The 18,822-nt window shown below is 30.8% G+C and overlaps 5 protein-coding genes across 14 annotated transcripts in view; 3 read left to right on the forward strand and 2 right to left on the reverse strand.

Moving 5' to 3' along the window:
- Window positions 1–412: 412 nt before the first annotated feature.
- LOC109603414 (ubiquitin-conjugating enzyme E2 S) lies at window positions 413–2,273 on the reverse strand. The gene is made up of 5 exons (XM_020019911.2): window positions 1,971–2,273; window positions 1,745–1,898; window positions 1,487–1,674; window positions 1,303–1,431; window positions 413–611 (listed from the first exon to the last, which is right to left on the reverse strand). The coding sequence occupies exons 1-5, from the start codon at window positions 1,983–1,985 to the stop codon at window positions 480–482; spliced, it is 618 nt and encodes a 205-aa protein (XP_019875470.2). The 5' UTR covers window positions 1,986–2,273; the 3' UTR covers window positions 413–479.
- A 244-nt stretch (window positions 2,274–2,517) lies between these two features.
- On the forward strand, window positions 2,518–4,095 carry LOC109603413 (ADP-ribosylation factor-like protein 6-interacting protein 1). Of its 3 annotated transcripts, none has more exons than XM_020019910.2 (6): window positions 2,518–2,737; window positions 2,787–2,922; window positions 2,988–3,104; window positions 3,169–3,283; window positions 3,342–3,598; window positions 3,949–4,095. In XM_020019910.2, the coding sequence occupies exons 2-6, from the start codon at window positions 2,911–2,913 to the stop codon at window positions 3,970–3,972; spliced, it is 525 nt and encodes a 174-aa protein (XP_019875469.1). In that variant the 5' UTR covers window positions 2,518–2,737; window positions 2,787–2,910; the 3' UTR covers window positions 3,973–4,095. The 3 variants fall into 3 exon arrangements, with proteins under 3 accessions (XP_019875469.1, XP_019875467.1, XP_019875468.1); XM_020019908.2 differs by having other exon boundaries at window positions 2,590–2,737; window positions 3,840–4,095; XM_020019909.2 differs by lacking the exon at window positions 2,988–3,104 and having other exon boundaries at window positions 2,591–2,737; window positions 3,840–4,095.
- A 489-nt stretch (window positions 4,096–4,584) lies between these two features.
- LOC109609619 (THO complex subunit 4) lies at window positions 4,585–6,527 on the reverse strand. Its single transcript, XM_020026318.2, has 3 exons — window positions 6,171–6,527; window positions 5,576–6,005; window positions 4,585–4,937 (listed from the first exon to the last, which is right to left on the reverse strand). Exons 1-3 carry the CDS (start codon window positions 6,402–6,404, stop codon window positions 4,831–4,833), a joined length of 771 nt encoding a protein of 256 aa, XP_019881877.1. The 5' UTR covers window positions 6,405–6,527; the 3' UTR covers window positions 4,585–4,830.
- A 118-nt stretch (window positions 6,528–6,645) lies between these two features.
- LOC109609618 (sedoheptulokinase-like) lies at window positions 6,646–14,738 on the forward strand. Of its 8 annotated transcripts, none has more exons than XM_049967804.1 (9): window positions 7,105–7,694; window positions 12,066–12,295; window positions 12,552–12,811; window positions 12,890–13,155; window positions 13,207–13,485; window positions 13,543–13,623; window positions 13,690–13,738; window positions 13,798–14,037; window positions 14,226–14,738. In XM_049967804.1, exons 1-9 carry the CDS (start codon window positions 7,649–7,651, stop codon window positions 14,242–14,244), a joined length of 1,470 nt encoding a protein of 489 aa, XP_049823761.1. In that variant the 5' UTR covers window positions 7,105–7,648; the 3' UTR covers window positions 14,245–14,738. The 8 variants fall into 8 exon arrangements, with proteins under 8 accessions (XP_049823756.1, XP_049823761.1, XP_049823754.1 ...); XM_049967800.1 differs by adding an exon at window positions 10,220–10,274 and having other exon boundaries at window positions 7,108–7,403; window positions 13,543–13,738; XM_049967801.1 differs by adding an exon at window positions 10,220–10,274 and having other exon boundaries at window positions 7,679–7,694; window positions 13,543–13,738.
- A 1,419-nt stretch (window positions 14,739–16,157) lies between these two features.
- Window positions 16,158–18,822, forward strand: part of LOC109609621 (rap guanine nucleotide exchange factor 4) — a 71,895-nt gene continuing 69,230 nt past the window's right edge. The window contains exon 1 of the mRNA XM_049967790.1: window positions 16,158–16,361. Coding sequence (XP_049823747.1) covers window positions 16,333–16,361 — 29 coding nt within the window. The 5' untranslated portion in view covers window positions 16,158–16,332. The remainder of the gene's footprint in view (window positions 16,362–18,822) is intronic.

Consider the following 18,822-nt stretch of genomic DNA (forward strand, 5'->3'; position numbering starts at 1 on the left):
GCTAAGGACTAAAATGAAGTACCAACTTTGATTATTATTTTATTAATAAATAATTTGACAAAGCTTTACTTATTCTAAAAATGTACAAAATAATTAAAAAAGAATTGCACTCAACACAAATATTAAATAAAATCATTTCTTAAAACGTAAAAGTCAGTTCAATTTAATTTGTACTAAAAATAATAAACATTCTTAAAACTTGCTCAATACAAAATTATTATACTATCAGGGACTTATTATCTACAAATATGTTTTAAAATGGTACTTTGGGAAAACTTATTATACTTCCTTTCAAAAATTTTTATTGAGTAAGTTTTATAAACATATGTACAAAAATCAAAAAGAAGTACTTGATAATGCAGTGATGGAACGACGAAACAGTTTCTTGTGATATTCACATAAGAAAAATCTATAAAAATAAGAACATTTATTGAAATTATAAATTGTTTAAAAAAATAAAAAAGTTTGTAAAAATGTTTTCATAATCGTTTTAAAGTTCTCTTTTTATCCTTCAGTATTTTCTTCTTCTCTGCAGATATATTTTTATTTTTGTCGCCGGCGTGTTTTTTGGCAAGAGGGCCGTCTATCACTCCTTTACAAATTTTATGGGGCTAAAATATAACATATGTAAATTATTTATACCACATTGCACATTAAGTTTTAATTTTATTATAATTCAAATGGAAAAAAAAACGAAACAATGTTTGATATATATTATACGAAAAGAGTTTGGTCCATCTGAATCCTGAAAGAAATAACATGAATAGAAACAGTAAGCATCCCACTACTGTTTTTCCTACTGTATATATAAGTAATGTGGGGTTATTGGTGTAGCAAATGTATGTAGTTATGCTCTCAGTATTTAAAACAGATGAATGTGTGATCAAGTCAATATTTATCTATAGACTTGCATATCAATTAAAATAATGTGTATAATTGAGATCTAATATTGATTAGCCAAAATTCCGTCACAATTATTAACATTTTTGTTTAATTTTTTTAAAATTTGCTTGTTGGTAAAAATGGATTATTAACAGCATTTGTTTAAATATTGTTTCTACTTTTAAATTTGTTGAAAAACAATTCTATTCCTTGATTACTTATCCATATAAAAAACAAACAAAAAAAAATACTTATAATTAATTTCTTAAATAAAAAATGCAATTAAATTATTCACTGTTGATTCTTATTTTCCTGACATATTTTATATATTTGGAAATTTGATATATACAGGAAAAATAAATTTTAAAAAGTGATTAGGTTATTATCTATAGATAAAATATAAACATATTTATATCTTACCTGTGCATGTATTTCAGTCATCATTTTTGCTCTTGTGGAATAGTCATCATAATGTTCTAATAACAGCTTGCCAGCCTCTTCATTCAGTGCAGACTCAGCATTTGGTACAATAAGAAGACACTTTATTGTCTAAAATAATTAAAATATTATACATAACAATAATTAGAAATGCATGTGAACTCACTAATAGTATATGTTTGATTCCGAGATCTGATTTCCAATCCTTCTTTAACGTGTTGACGCATATCTCTCCATTTAGCGCCACATTGGGGTGAAATATTTTGGTCAGAAAGAAAGCCTTGGGTGGCTCCTGTGGGAAACCTTTGCCCAAGGTGAGCTTCACTTTGAAAACCCCACCCATGTAAGGTGTTCCTATAGGAAATGTGAAGTTGTTAAAACGTGCTTCTTACCGGAGCAACGGAAAAAAAATGCAAAAACGTACCTGCGGGTCCTTCGATAAAAGCCTGAATATCGGTGACATCCTCCTCGTTAATTTGAACTTTAATGCCTTCTGGTGGTGTCGTGACTAGTTCCTGCATCTCACGAACAACCCCCCTGATGATTTGAGGGGAGAGGTTCTCGACGTTGTTGGACATCTAAAAACGGTTAAATTGTTAACGAAAGTGTCTTTGGAAACGTACGTATTTCATGCCCCGAACAACACTTACCGCGCCAGAAGCCATGTGTTTATAAAATATCACAAGTTTTGAACAAAAATACTAAATTTATGAGGCTACAATTCAATGGAGAAACGTCATAACAAGCTTGTAGTGGCGTTTCTACTGGGCTGCACACATTTTGAATTTTACGACCAATCAGAACGTCTCATTCAGTCACAGTCACACATTAATCTCGGACCCAAAACACTCTCGAAATTCTTTTTTAAATCTTAGTGTAAAAATATGTAAGTTACACTCTTATTTGACATTTGTTTTTTCTGTATTTTATGTCCACCTTGCCACTTATTAAATTTAAATTGTTGGAATTTAATTTATACAATTATTTCATATTCATTATTTAGTGACATCTGTGATATTCCCAGAAACCAAAGAGTTTGTGACTAAAATTACTTAGGAAGTTCGCCTCGAGAGGCGCTATTAAAAAATTTTAATATAATAACAAAGGAATAATTTCTATTAATTAAATAATTACTTACATGAATTAATCAATAGTTCAGTTATCACCATAAAAAAATTAAAAATTATAAGAATCAAGAATATTTCGCAATAAAGGTTTAAATGAAACAGCTGTTAATTTGGCGGTTAAAACGTCCAACGTGATTGGTGGTATATAAAAATATTCTTGAGTGTGATTGGTCACGCTTACAATAGCAATTTCGATTCGAGTAGCCTAGGTTAAAAACAACAATTTGTTACCATAGAGGAACTGACTAAATATCAACGCAATTATTAGCGACGCATATATTAGGATCTCAGTAAGTATCTACCTCCAATAGGATACACATTTTGAAACATACATTGTAGATTGCGTAATAGAAATATTACGGTTGTACTGTCAAGTCGTATAACGTATATCCCAAACAAACACTTGAAGTTTTAGACGTCAAACTTTCAAATTCACGTTAAGGAAGAATAAAACGCAGAAGTCATGTCGGAGGAGGTAAGCTTTAATTTAATCATCTTTACAACTCACCCATCTCTTGAAAATACCATTTTACCCCAAAGGATTCAGAAACTTCGCAAGAAATAACATCCAAGAAAGTATTTCAAACAAAGAATGTATTTGGGGATAGTCCAACGGTCACCTACTATGATTATAAAATACGATTTCCTCATTCTATGGTATTTGTTGTCCCTACAGATCCTATAAATGATATTACACAACCTAAAAATATGTTTTGTTTAGGATGCACAAATCAGAAGGCTCAAACAATCGCTGGAGCCCTTGAAGGAATTGGTTGTTCAAGCAAACAGTGTACTTCTGTGGGAAAAAGACTGGCATTCATCTGCAATAGTCGGAGGTAATGCAAACTTGTCATTTGTCAATCTTAAGGGCATTTCTTGAAAATTTCTTTTCAGCCACCACAGCCTTTTTTACATTCACTTGGCTGTGTGATCCGAGTTTTTTAACGATGCTTTCCCTGCTTGGAATTTTCATCACATTGGCCGACTACACTCTACCATTAATTGTTAATTCATTGTTCAAGAATGAACATTGGTCTGCTCACAAGCAAAAGAAGTTCGATGAGTTCTGTACCAATGTTATTTTGTACAAAACCAAGACTGAACTATCAATAACCACCTTTTATAAGATGAGAGTCAACAATCCAAAAATGGTAAGATGTTTCACTTCTTTTGATTATTGGTTATGTCTGCTTTAATGTGAGAAGCAAATTACTCCACATTTGCAGTGTATCTTTATCTGATTATGAATCTTATTAAATGTTTTATTTGCTTGGGAGGTTGAGCAAATCTATTATTCAGAAAAAATTAGTAATGTAAATAAAACATATTCTGCTTACAAACATTACTTCTTATGACTACTAACTGAGTTAATTAATAAATATATTGTTTCAGTACTTCAGTTTGTCATTGGCGACGTTATCCTTGCTGGCCTACGTCGGAAGCACCATAAACAATTTCTTTTTGATGTATTTGTTCACCTCTGTCATCTTGTTGTTCCCAGGTATGGTCCACAGTGGATGGTTGAATAATGTCACAGAACAATTTGAGAAGATTTTCAGACATTTGATTGAGAATGCCAAATCAAAAGTAAACCGAAATAAAAAAGAAGAATGATCAAATTCTAATTCAATAAAAATTTCAAGTTTAATTTTAGTGTGGTTTTTAGTTAAGTTTTAAGTGATTATTTTGTTTTTAATCATTTTGCTCAAGGAGATGGTGTTTTATAAGTGATAATTTAGACTGAATTTTATTAGGATAGTTTTGTACCTATTAATAAATATATGGTATCTTTTAAAATTATGTTTATTTAATTTCAACAAGGTAAAAGTTAACCAACTACATCTTCCAGACTTATTAAGAGTATTTTAAGACTATACATTAGAAATATACTTAGTTCCAAAATTCACGTATATTTTAAATATACAGATAATGAAGATATGATATTATGAGTTTGAAAGACATGAGTGTAAGAACTAAGTTAACAGCTCACTTCCTCACTAAATTCTATATGAAACCAAAGTCATGTTTAAAAATATATTATAATTGTCATATCAAAAGGCACACATCTACAATATCGACAAAATTAATCCCCATCTATTAAGAACTAATTGAACAATTAGCGAATGAAACGTTAATATAATTTCAAAAGGTGTATTAAATATGAATACAGTTGGTAAAATTGACAAAAACAATTCATATTCTAATCTAAGACTTATTTATTCTAAGATTAATAAACTTTAAACAATGTAAACTTACAGGGATGGTATCAAATATGTTTTCAAACAAAACCTATGCATAATTTATATTAATCAAACATACTTAAAATAAAAATTCACAAATCACACAGTCAGTGTCCATCACTAAAACGCTTATTTGCCTCATTTTACTGCTTTGTCTCCTTGCTGTAAGCGTCTAGTTCTGCATCCAATTCTTCAGCGGTCGGAGCCGCTCCTTTCCTTTGGTTACGGGGATTACGTCCACCACGACCACCTGAAACAATTAAAACAATTTTAAATTCTATTACTAATTGGTAATGTTTATGTTGGATCAAATTAAAGTAAAGAAACAAACTAGTAACATATTTGTGCTTTTGTGGTGGAAATATACTATTATAATTATTAGTCAGAGCAATATTGTACACCAAAGCCACATTACTTTGATTATGATCATATATCTACACTGAATTCATATAAAACTATTTCTCAACAATATAAAAAATTATTTTAATGCTACTAGTGATTGTTAGAATATATTTTAATTAAATTAGGTAATTTGAAAGATTTACAAAATTTCACTGATCCTTTGATATTCAAAGCTGGTTACATTGTAAATATTGATTTATATTTTAGATTAGATTTTAAAAATAAATATCTATCATAAAGATAGACAGTTTAAATGTGAAGATAAGGATCCCTATTTAACCAGTAAAATCAGATCTTTTGTTTTCAACAATTTAATTTTTCCTCTTGAAAACATTTAAAAATGTATCTAATACCAAAAATTATATGTAAACAGCTTCCATATCTATTCAGAATGATACTCAGTCATTTAACTTACTGATGTTTATTTTTAACCATGACATGAATATAAATATGAATATGAAAATATGTATATAAAAAATTACAAACCTCTTGATGGTCGTGTTTTGCCTCCCCCTCTCTGTGTGGGCCTGTTAAAGTTCCTTGGTCGATCATGGTTCACCCTTCTGATGGGTGAAGGGATTTCTGAGGTGGTTAATTGTATGTTCATGGCACGTCCATCCAGGGGAACTCCATTGTATTGCTTCATAGCCTTAATGGCGTCGCTTCTTCGTTCAAATATGACATCAGCGGTGCCAAGTGATCGACCGGAGCGATCATAGTGAACGGCGGCACTTTTTAGGGGCCCAAATTCGGCGAAAAGCTCCTGAATGTCGGAATCGGACACACCGAAATCGAGATTAGAGACCATGAGCTTGGTGGGCCCCATGGTAGCCTGTACGATCGCTCGGGCTGCGGCCACCTTGCGTGGACCGTAGCCTTCGAACAGGTCATGCTTCCATGCACTGTTCACGTCTCCCTAAAGAAACAAGTATGGTTTGTTGTCAAATGCCCACACAAGAGCTCGTTTGTGAGTGTGGCCGAGTGGCGTTTATTTTGGCAGAACCCAAACTCAAAATCCACAGCCATGTTCCACATGAAAAAAACAACTCATTTAAGTAAAATTATGGTTAAGTTTAGTTACCCGGGTGTAGCTTCTTGTAATGCCGCCGCGGCCGCGGCCCCTCTGGACGCCGTCTCTTCCGCCGCCGCCTGAACGTCTAAAATTCGATCCCCTGCGGCTGGCCTGGCCTCCAGCACCTCCGCCGGCGGCCCCACCGCGGCCGCCGCGGCCACCACGGCGTCCACCGCCGCCGCCTCTGCGTGGTTTGTTCGACTTTATTATGTCGTCTAAGCTCATCTCGATTTTATCAACCATTTTCTCACTGACTGTACTAACTTTAACTAAAACGATAACTGAAAAAGGTCGGCTGTTCGGCAAGCGTCACCCTCGAGAACGTGAAATGCCAAACGCACAATATGGCGACTACCGCTCAAAAGGGGTCTGCCATGCGCAAGCGCATCACGCACACCATTCAGAGATCCGCAGATAGAAATTCTCAATAACCATAAACTATGCTTATCAGTTTAATTCTCAGAACGCACACCAGGGGATCACTAACTGTTTACAATAACAAAAGATAAAAAATACAAACAAAGTACTGTACAATAATATCTTATTGATGTACGAAACATTTAAGTGACATATTTAAGTCATAAACAGTAACGTATATTGTTTTGAAAAAATAGTGGAAGAATATTGTGAAGTGTGTGAAGTTTTTTAAGTTTTAAGACATGGAAGAGGACTCGACTTCTGACGAATCTTCAGGTACATTATTAATGTAGGTGTTATGTGACAAATGTAAAATATTTCAATAAGCAAAATTTTAGGTATTAAAGGTATTAAATAATTTAGAATATAAATTAAATTTGAATGAAGAAGATATAGTTCATAGTTCGGCCGTCTCTGTCGCTCTTGTCTGAATTCTTCGTTTGGAGCTATCGATTACCTTCCACAGCATTAGCTACCGTGTATGACGTCACGGTTGCAATATACATAAACAACAATGCCCACCATACCTTTTTATATCAATTTACGAATAAGCAAAATCATTAAACAAAACACATAAATATAATAGTACATGTGGAATTTAGTAAGGAAAAAAACTCGTTCTGCTGTTCCTCTACCGAGGCCGATGTTGCAAGATGGTGCAACGTGACACAGTCTATTTATATCCGCGTCTGAACATCGTCCCGTGGACGTAAATAAGTAAACAGAAACTATCAGGAATCAATTTGGCGTCGGTCCAAAGTCGCCTCACCTGCCGGAGATCCGAGTTGCCGCACGTAACCCCAAATTTAATTCATAAAATTTTTCGTACGTCATTAGAATTGATCGCAGCATCCCATCACGCCTGCACCGTGCTTTATCTGCATTCCGCTGCGTTGCCTCCCCGCTGTGGCGTACGCCACGGTAAAATAATATTTTGGCAATAAAACAATAGAGCAATTGTGACAATAAAATAAGGCCAAATACCGCTTCGCATGTGACATCTTTCAGAGGGAGTCGCATTCATCAAATATATTTAGAATATGCGAAAAGTTCACGCTGATTAGAAGCATATGGTCAGTGCTAGAGCGCTTTATGACATTTTGGATCAGCTTTTGAGTAAGTCCCATTTTTGATTAAAACACCGCTAGAATGTTTACATAACAGTGTGTTACGTCATCTGACCTGACAGATTGGCGGGAATTGTTTGGCACAGTGAAATTTATTTTTAATCAAACACAGCAAACTGGGTAAAATACCCCTAAAAGTGGTAAATGGCTTAAATTACATTCAACTACAATAAATATATTTGTAGCAATGTACTCATGTAGTATATTTTTGTTACGTCTTCATTAATATATTGTATTTCTAATAAAAATGATATACAAGTGTCCCTTCTCATTTCGGCCCCAAAATGCAGGGTGTCCGGAAGTGATAAACAAATTAAAACTTTGAAATATACAGTATTGGCAGAAAGGAGAGCAACTTTTTTTAAAATTCAAATATTTTTTGTCCTGTTTAAAAAAAATATATATTAAAAATTAACTTCCCTTTATAAATTTTACAATTACATAGTTAAACAATAAAAAAAATAAAAAGATTAATTTTACTTATGATTATTTGTTATGAGCTGGCAAAAATTGGAGCAACCATTTAAAGTTTATTACTACAAATAATTTGTTATTCGTATTTTAATTAATTCTACACTAATCTATTGTAAAATTCCCATTGTTATTAATAACTTCCAAACACCATTTTTAATGGAAAGCAATAGATTGTCAATAATATTTGGATTCATATTTTGCCAGGTCTTCTGCAGAACAGTGAATAAATCTTGCTGATTATTATACTCTTTGCGTCTTATTTTGTTATTCATTATCTCCCATAAGTTTTCAATAGAGTTTAGATCGGGAAATTGACATAGCCAGGTCATAATATTAATTATTTTCCTAAAAAGCCATTGCTTCAAATATTTTGAAGTGGGTTCGGATCATTATCTTGTTGAAAATAAAGTTTTAGTTAGTTCAACTCAGGAATGGATTTTGTTTATCCTGAAATCTATTGGTTTTTCTTGGTCTTCCAGTTTTATTTTTTCCTTCTACGTTACCAAATCTTGAAGATACAACAACAACTCAAACAATTTGTTAAAGTTCTACATTCTGACAATACTGTATCTTTAATCTCTTTTAAGAAATGACAAAGAAAATAAAATACATTATAAAATGAATAAAAATTAATTTTAATAAAATAAAAATAATCAAATGGAACGTAATTAAGGAATCCTTTTTAAAGCGGAACTGGTTTAATAAACTACTCCTACTCTACACATTTTTTGTTGGCTTAGTTTTCACATAAATAGTTTTAAAATATTCTAATATGTAAAACATTTTGACTAAGTACACAAATACCTAGTTTACTATATGGAAACCTTTCATCAAATTCAATTAAAATGATCCACAATCAAACATAAATAGATAAACTTAAGTAAACTGAAAACTGAGTAATTAATTATTCGATAAATTTTCCACCTACTAACTTGAATAATGTCAGAACGAAAAAAACACGTGTTTAGCTCGTTCAAGAGCCACCGTCCAAGAGTTCTATTAAAAACACAACGACTCGCGCAGTTTTCGAATGTGCGATGATCCTAGGAACCAGTTAAAGATTTATGTATTTAATTCACATTTTCAAATACTGTTATGTTTATTTATAGATATTTTAAATATATTACTCATTTATATTGGGTAGGTGAAACTATATAATTTTACTTATAAACGTTCATTTCTGTTTTTAGTCAGTCATTAGTTATTCACCTGATAATAGTTAACCAACAATTGTTTGTTAAGTATACATTGTTATGGTATATTTAGATTTTTGCTTTTTTATCATCGCCTTATTTACGTTGCCTGTCTGAAGATTGCACTAAAATTCAATTCAACAATCAAGTTCATTAAATATTTATTTATTTTCCATACATTTTACGTAATTTATAAGCCATAATTTGTTTGTGAGATAAGTTTGTAATATAATCCTCCATACGTGAATGATAAACGACTCAAATTTATATGTACGAATTGTCCTTGTCATTAATTATTTTATTTTTAATCATTAATTTAAGTTAACCAAAATACGTACGTACCAATGAATTAGGATATAAAAAATCATTGGTTTGTTATTACAAATAGGTTTTTTAAAGTACGTTAAACATATTTCTTAATATCAATTAAAGTTACTCATTTCTTCAAAGTTCCCAAACATAAATGGAGTGGAATAGCTGTTGTGGCAAGCAGCAGACATTCGTTAAAAAATGTGTCTGAGTTGCTAATGCGTTCAGCTAAAAGCTTCAACAACGGGGCAGCGAACCGTTCGTCTATTTGAAACACGTACCTTTTTATCTCATTATTCCATTAGTCGAGTCTATTACAATTAACCGACCGGTCTCATGTTCTACATGGAGTAAAATTGTTTTATCGGGTGAACGTCGCAACTGTGAATCTCGTGCGAAGTTAATAAAATTCGATAACATATTCGTGGAGTATTGAGCAAATATTGTTGCCGAGTGTATCATGTTAAACGTTTTTCAACAGCTCAAGTTATTTGTTTATGCGAAGAACGGCCGGCTATAATATAAACGTGTGCCGTAGGGAACTTTCGCACTTTTCGATCACCCGACGCAATCAGGAGATTGATTGTTCACATGTAAGTTCATTTTTATCACTATTTATTTTAATTCATTTATTGGTTGTGAACTTTTATTTATCAACTTTATTTATTATGACATTTTTATTATGGTATATATTTATTTTGATATTCAGTGGACATTAAATAATCTGGATTGGTGATTTAAGATGTTATTTTTGTTAAAATTTATTGTCAGAATTCATATTTTATTACAAGTTAGCATAATAACTTATTTTTATTTATATATTTCATTCTAAAATTTGAATTAAATCAGATCTGTATTTTTCAAATAACTAAGAATATAATTAATAATTTAGAAGTATCTAAGATAGAAAATAGATAGATAATGTACGAAATGATAAATTTAGTCTGCTTTTCCTTAAAATTAATTAAATTAAGCTACATATATTAAAATTATATTTATATTAGATTAAATGTTAAAATAATAAACTAAATAAATTAATAGTAAATTTATATATTTTGTTTAAGCCTTAAAATTAATTAAATTGAGCTACACATGAAAATTATATTTATAACAGAGTTTTTCCTGCTGAATGAGTTAAAAAAGTTTCTAATTATTTTATTGATTATGTTTATTACTTACTTACTAGTTGCTATTTATATGTAAATGAGCAGGTATTTAAACGCCGTGATTGATGTTTATGAGTCCCACATTATTTGGAATAAACTAAATCAATAAAATGTTCTCATACTGCATATGAAGTCCGGTCGGGGGTGTGGTGGAAGTAAATACAAAGACAAACGTATCACCATGCCTACAGGTTGTCTTTCAGATTAGTGGCAATCAGTACGAACCTAGGGAAACACTACTGTGTGATTTTGAGTGCGTATCTTTGTGTTTAATAATTACTTAAATAATGTCATAATAATTTTAAAAATTATATCAAATTAAGTAGAGTAATACTTAATTATTAATTTTTTACATACGATTATTATTATAAAAGTTATTGGTTTAGGCATGAAATGTTATGTTTATGAAAATTATTAATAACCAGCCCCACTATTTATAGTTATTTTGTAGAATTATTGGAATATTTTGATATTGCTGTTTTGTTCATATTTTGTGATATCGGATATGTTTACAGTCATGTAATACGCAAGATAAAAAGACGGATTTAGACCGCGGTTTTAATAAGTCAGTTTCGTGTGTGTGTGTAATTTAGGCACGTTATATAATTTCATATATATCTAGTGTTAGTTTGTAAGTATATATTTAATAATATGTAGGTTACATTGAAATTACAAAATAAACTTTATTTTAATTTCTCATCATTCACATTACAATAGTTTCAAATTATATTTCTCTTGTAATGAGACTATTTATTTTTCATTTTAATTTTGTTATTTCTGCTAGATACTAATATTTCAAAAAAATTAATTAGTTTGTTAACATGCTGAAATTCAATAATTTGGATTTTTTAACATTGGCAATGTAAGTTGTTTTTCTAAAAATAATAATTACAGATGTATTTATTTTCTTTGATGAAACTGCCAAAAGATATTTATCTAAGTAGATATGTTAATAAATATTTAAATCCCACATCGTTAATTTCGCCGATTAATTAATCCATTAGTTTGTAATTTATGTAAAATTTTGTAGTACTCAGAATGGAATGTTTAATAGTAACTATCGTGACATAACTAAATATTTAATAATACATTAACAGGAACTTGTTAATTATTGTATATTTACATCATAACCTAGTCACACGTTAGGCATATTATTAATTATCTAATACAATAGTGTATGATTGATATTGTAAATATTTCAATTATCTCATGTTGCAGATACCAGCCACATGGATTATTGCATTTTGGGAATCGATATAGGGACCACGTCGGTCAAGGCCAGCATAATCACCACTAAGAACAATCAAGTGGAGGCCCATTATGTTAAGGACACGCAAGCGAACATACCCCCCAAAACGGATTTTGGAGAGAACAAACAGGACGTCTCGAAAATCATATCGGCAATGAATTTCTGCGTTTCCAAGTTGCCTAAACCTCTGCTTAGTCAAGTGAGCATAAATAATCCCTGATTAGATAAAAACCAGCAATTTGCCCCTATAATATTAATATGAATAATGTTCAAAATGTTCAATTGTAATTGAATAATACTTCTAAAGTAGGTACATAATTTTCCTGCTGTTTTATATTTAAAATTGGACAATTACACCTTATTATTTCTATTTTAGTTGTGTTGTAGAAATAGTAACTTCAATTTTCTACCATCAGTTGCAGTAGACCTGTGTCGTCATAATGATGTATTTGTAGGTGTCAGCCATAGGAATATGTTGCCAAATGCATGGCGTAACTTGTTGGACTCATACTTCGAAGCGTCAAGCTTGGAACATCGTGGAAAAGGATAAAAACGTCAGATATGATGTGATACCAGAGAATATTTCGCCTCTTTACACTTGGCAAGACACCAGATGTGATAAGAGCTTTTTGGACAGGCTTCCTAGGCCACACTCGCACATAAACATTGCTACTGGTTATGGCATTCCCACCTTATTCTGGCTGACAAAATACGAGTAAGTGCATAAAATACATTCTTTAGATTCTTTAGATTCCTTAGATTGAAACAATATTAATACCAACGCAATCTCTAGGAGTCAATTATTGAAACAATTCAACTGTGCTGGTACAATAGGGGACTTTGTTGTTGCCATGCTGTGCAATCTGGATAAGCCCGTAATGTCGGAACAAAACGCAGCCAGTTGGGGATACTACAATTGCCTAACGGGTACTTGGAACACGGACATTTTGACCGCCTACAATTTTCCAATGCATTTACTTCCTGAAGTGGCGCCTGCAGGTACTACCGCCGGATATCTTACTGAGAACTGGCATAGCATTCCTGCTGGAACGGCTATTGGTAATAATTCCAAATTAAATAGTTTCGTTTCATTAATGGATCTTGTTTCAGGTGTCGCTATGGGAGACATTCAGTGCAGCGTTTTGTCCTCGATTCAGAGCAACAAAGATGCCATTTTGAATATATCTACTTCGGCTCAAATTACTTATGTTGCCAACAAATTTCAGCCAACAGGTGGTCCTCCATTGCCAGGACCAGTAGAGTATATTCCATATTTCAATCATACGTATGTTGCCATTGCTGCCTCCTTAAATGGAGGAAATTGCTTGGCTACTTTTGTTAAAACCCTTCAGCAATGGGCTCTAGAATTGGGATATTCAGTTCCTCAATGTAATAATTGTACGTTCTTGTAACTTGTACATTTTATTTATTATTTTAAATTTGTAGCCAAAGTATGGGATAAAGTACTATATCTTGCAAACGAAGATACTACAAATTCTGATTTAAAGATTCGACCAACCTGCCTGGGTGAGCGACATAATCCAGAAATGAAATCTAGCGTTTATAATATAACCATGAATAATCTTCAACTAGGAACGGTCTTTAAATCACTTTGTAGAGGTTTAATAGATAATTTACATGAGTATGTCACTTAATAAATCTACAAATTTACTTATTAATTATTTGTTTTTGTATTTTTAGTATGATGCCCAGTAGATTACTCCACGAGGCGAAGATTTCTCGAATTTTAGGTAATGGCAAAGGCCTAATTCGCAATCCGATTCTACAAAAAAGCATTGAGGAGGTCTTCCAGCTTCCATTGGAGTTGGTACCCGGCGGAGAAGCGGCAACTGGCGCTGCCATCGCTATGAGTGATGTCTTGGAAGGATCAGTATCTAATCTTAGTCGAAGGAGCGAGACCGGATCTCAAAATAAATTAACGCAAGTGTAAAATATTAAATGAACAAAATAGTTCATCTTCTAGTTAAATTAAATTATGAGTTGTTTTAAACTTGTCAAATTTAAACAGCAGTGCATAGATTTTAAACTTTTTCACTTTCCTGCTAAATAGAGTTTGTTTATACTATCTGGATATACATTTAAATTAATTATTCTGATTGTTTCTTTAGGACGGATGAATACTATTGATGGAAGACAATAATGGAATTGCAAGAACACATTCTAGAATCTATTTTTTTTTTTTTTGTGAATATGTATATTTATATTAAAATGTATTTAGTATATAATTTAAATGAAATATTACAATTTATACACAATTATTTTAACCTTAATTTACTATTTTTAAATGGTACTTCTCCCATCAATTGTTCCTAAAGTTTGGGGAATATCATAATTGATATTAAAGGTTTCCGTATAAAGATGTATTCTATAGATTTAAATACTAGTCTCTGGTAATAGTAAAGCTTTAAATGTATTTAGTTAACTCATAAACCACGGTGAAACTTATCGCAGAATTCCCAAACTTACTCAATTAATGTTATTGTTAAGTTCAATTTTCACCGCAAATTCCAGTACTGATAAATTGCTTCTAGAGATTAAATTGTTTAAAATATTTTTAGAAAAATATATACATATGTAAGATATTATGTTATTTGTTGCAAATAAAATTACCAATCACTGAACGAGTTATTCATTATAACCTTATATATAAGTTTTTTATTTTTCAATAAATGTGAGGAGGACTGATTACCAAAAAATCACCAGAATGAGTACATTGGAATAAATAATTATGGTTTATTGAGTGATGAAATTAAAAAGATTAAAATTAAAATTAATTTAATACACATTCAAAATCCTTGGTAAGGTAATTTGGGAGGCTAAAAAAATTTGGTTTGCAATGTATTTATAAATTAATCAGCAATAAGCTTAAGTTTTGATGTTGGTTGAATGAATGATTGGCAAGTTGGAATGTTGGGGTAAATGATGGTCAGCCACTATATCACCCAGGTTTTTAGGAAGAACAAAAAGTGGCCAGACTCAGGTTAATAACATAAAATGTCTTGAGACCTACAGGAGCATTTATCATAAATTAATGAAGGTTAAACTTTCCTGGAGTAAACGTGGATGGAAATTAACCAAGAATTAATACACGTTTTGGACTGGCAGCAATTGATAGGCATGTTCGTGATGATTGATCGACGTTTTCTTATCAGGACTTGGCAATATTATACATTCCTGAAGATGCTATAAATATTTTTCCTAGAGTTGGAAGTCAACGAAGTTATAGAACAAGTCTGTAACGAATTAGAAAGCAATAATATAAAAATAACACATTTTCATTTCGAATAACCATGACAAAAAAGGATATGTGGGAGGTTTTGAAATAAAGTCTAGAATTCTGATGAAATTATTAGAGGATTTAACTGCTTCTCATTTCAGCGTATCAATTTTCCAATATTACCTTCATTACACATAAATTTTACAGGTGCACACGTGCAAATTAATGTAGGCACGTGCCAATGTCTCATGACGTTCAAACTTGATTGATTGCCTTCCATGCAACCCTTCTTGTATCCATTTACAGATGGAAAATGACGGGGCTGATGATTCTAGATGAGTTGGATGAAATTACACCTTACACTTAGTGTTTTATATTAAATATGTAAGAGAATTAATTGATGAATTAGTCTACTATAATATGTGTCTATGTGGCAAGCTCTTAATACCACTTCTAATGGGTTTCTGACACACACAGTCCGAGGGTATAATGGCACCCTTCGTACAATACAAGATATCCTGGCATGTCTCGATTAAGCAACGATTAACGATCAGACCCTTAACGATCAGAAAGTCTACTCCTGCAACATCAAAGTTGGTGCAGCAGCAAAACCGTAATGTGTTAGCAGGACGGTGTTATTCCAAAACAACAGAAAATCCTGAAGGTGTGCACCTGGTTCGCGTACGTGTGTGTAAGTCTTGCGCACCTCCGGGGTCTCGTGGACCGATTCCCGCGCGAAGGACCACCGCAGGAGAGAGGTGATCCAGCGTGCCGCGGACGACTGCCAGTTGTTGCTCGTTACGTGCCTCGTCTACACCACGGGCGGCCGTTCATAAATCGGGCGCGCGACTAGCCGAAAAACCCACCTATGATGTTGGTGAACCGGGAGCGCTCCTCTTGATCCTTTGCCGTCTCACGCACCCACGCTCCAAAAGTGATTTTGGATAGTTTTTTGATTCATTTTTGATTTTCGTTTTTTGGACAGTTTTTTATTAATAATGGAATGGATAACGGCCATCGACAAAAGGTAAAAATATACACGGTTTTACAATAAATAAAAATAATTCGTATATTTGACAGTTTTACATTTTCACCAGTTTTTTATATTGACTTTTTGCACTAATTAAATATTTAGTAGGTGTAAATTATGTATGAGTTAAAAATAAATATATTAAATTCATTACAATAAAGGAATTCTGAAGATAATATCCTGCTACTGTGTAAATAATCTATATCTAGACATTTATTTGTTTCTCAGTATTAATAGTTACTTAACAATAAAACTAAAGGTAAAAATATACACCGTTTTACAAAAAATAAATATAATTCGTATATTTGACATTTTTACATTTTCACCAGCAATTTTTATATTGACTTTTAGCATTAATTAAATATTTAGTAGGTGTAAATTATGTATGGGTTAAAAAGAAAGCTTCGACACTAAATTTATTATCAAAAGGTGGACTAGTAGCAGGAATTCTAAAGATAATTTCCTGCTGCAGTAAAAATAATCTATATCTAGACATTTATTTGTTATTCAGTATTAATACAAGTTAAGAAACAATAAAGCTTTTATTGTCGGAATTTTGCTATTGTTTGCTTTTTCTGATTCATTGAATGTTCGACTGTGCTTGATAATGCAGCATTTTCTGCATATTTGAAACGATAATTGCGTAATTGCATATTCTGGTTAATCTAGTTATAAACAGAATAATTGAATAAATAAATTTCAATAAACAACTTTTTTTGCGAATGTGAATTAAACAATTTAAATCAATTATATACATGATATATATAAAACGCTTCGGGTGTTAAACATATGTTAAAATAATCATTTTTAAATTGTAACAATAAAGGAGCGGAGCAAATATATAAAAAAATATTAATAATGTCCAAAGCATATCAAAAATAACAAGCAGATGTATTAAAGAAGGATTTTCACTGGAATATTATAAATAATAGTTGTTAGTAAGAGTCAACAGGACTGATCACCAAAAACTCACCAGAATGAAAACATTGGAATAATAATTGATTTATTGAGTGATGAAATTGAGAAGATTAAAATTAAAAACAATATTGACCTTTTAATTTTAATTTAATACACATTTTGGAAAATATTCAGAAGAGATACAGACAACGTAATTTTAATTGTTAATATATAATAATATAAAATTAATATTAATTTTGTGTGGACTAATTAAAAAATTAATAATGAAAATAGTATGTAAAAAACATAATGTAATTCAGTAATGAATAATAAAATATTACTTGTATAAAACATTTTGAATTATATTCAACCTCAACATGTTAAAATTGGAATGAAATTTCAATGTACTGTTCAAAATTTATAGTTAAATCCTTTTAGAGAAGGCATACGTAAATTAAACAGAATTTAAATCTTGTTTGATTATTCTGAGCTTAAACATTGTTTGCTAAAAAGTTGCTCGTTGAAATTTACTTACGTAGTTTCTTTGCTTAAATTTAACTATCGTGTTTAATATTCAGATAATTTTGTATTAGTTCATCAATATTTTAATTTGTTATTAAATAATTTAGTGTAACACACAATTTTATTAAATAAATACAGAAACTTTCATATATTTCACTATAATTGATTTAAATTTTTATTTATAACTTGGGAAATAATTATCTATATGTTTTGTATCTTTTTTATTTTAGCTTTTTAAAAACTTTCTAATTTAGCTATCATAAAATTATTCGATCAATATAAAAATTATTGAATATTTATTTATAATTTTTCTTTATGTTAAGTTATTAATTTTGTGTCACTCATATAATATTAATATATGTTTTTTTTTTTGGAAATTATTAGTTTTGACATTTATATTATTGCTTAAATCTAATATAACTGAAAATAAAATAAATAATCCTGCTGCACCCTAATATTTAAATTATAGGACCAACATGTTAATAATCGTTTAGAGTATTGGGGCTGAAATTTGGAAATTATTAATTTTTTTTATTCAGGTTGCCATATTGTTTCAAATAAATAATAATCTACTAATTTTGTATGACTTGTATGTGTATAATTATTACATACTACGTTACAAAATTAATTAAACCTACAGTGTAAATATGTGAATATATTTCACGTACTAATTGTAATAGAAAATAATTATATACTATTACTTTAAATAATTAATAATTTGTTGGCATTCCAATTAATAATTATTATATTTTTATTCTATTTTGTTAGGGGACATATAATATAATTTAATTTAGTTAATTTGAGACGGAAACGTATAAAGAGTAAACCTAAAAAGTGAATAAAAATGGCTTATATATTATTAAGCCAATTCGTGTTATCATAAATGTAAAAAAATGCAAAATTTGTTATTTTACATTTAAATTATGAATAATAAATTATAATGCTTTTAAATTTACGATGCAAAACTTGTGAAATAATAAAAATCCTTTGTGCAATATGCAAAATAAAATAGTTTTTTAGAGCAAATTATCATAGAAAA

Source organism: Aethina tumida, chromosome 5 (assembly GCF_024364675.1).
Source record: "Aethina tumida isolate Nest 87 chromosome 5, icAetTumi1.1, whole genome shotgun sequence".
In the NCBI taxonomy this organism is placed as follows: Eukaryota; Metazoa; Arthropoda; class Insecta; order Coleoptera; family Nitidulidae; genus Aethina; species Aethina tumida.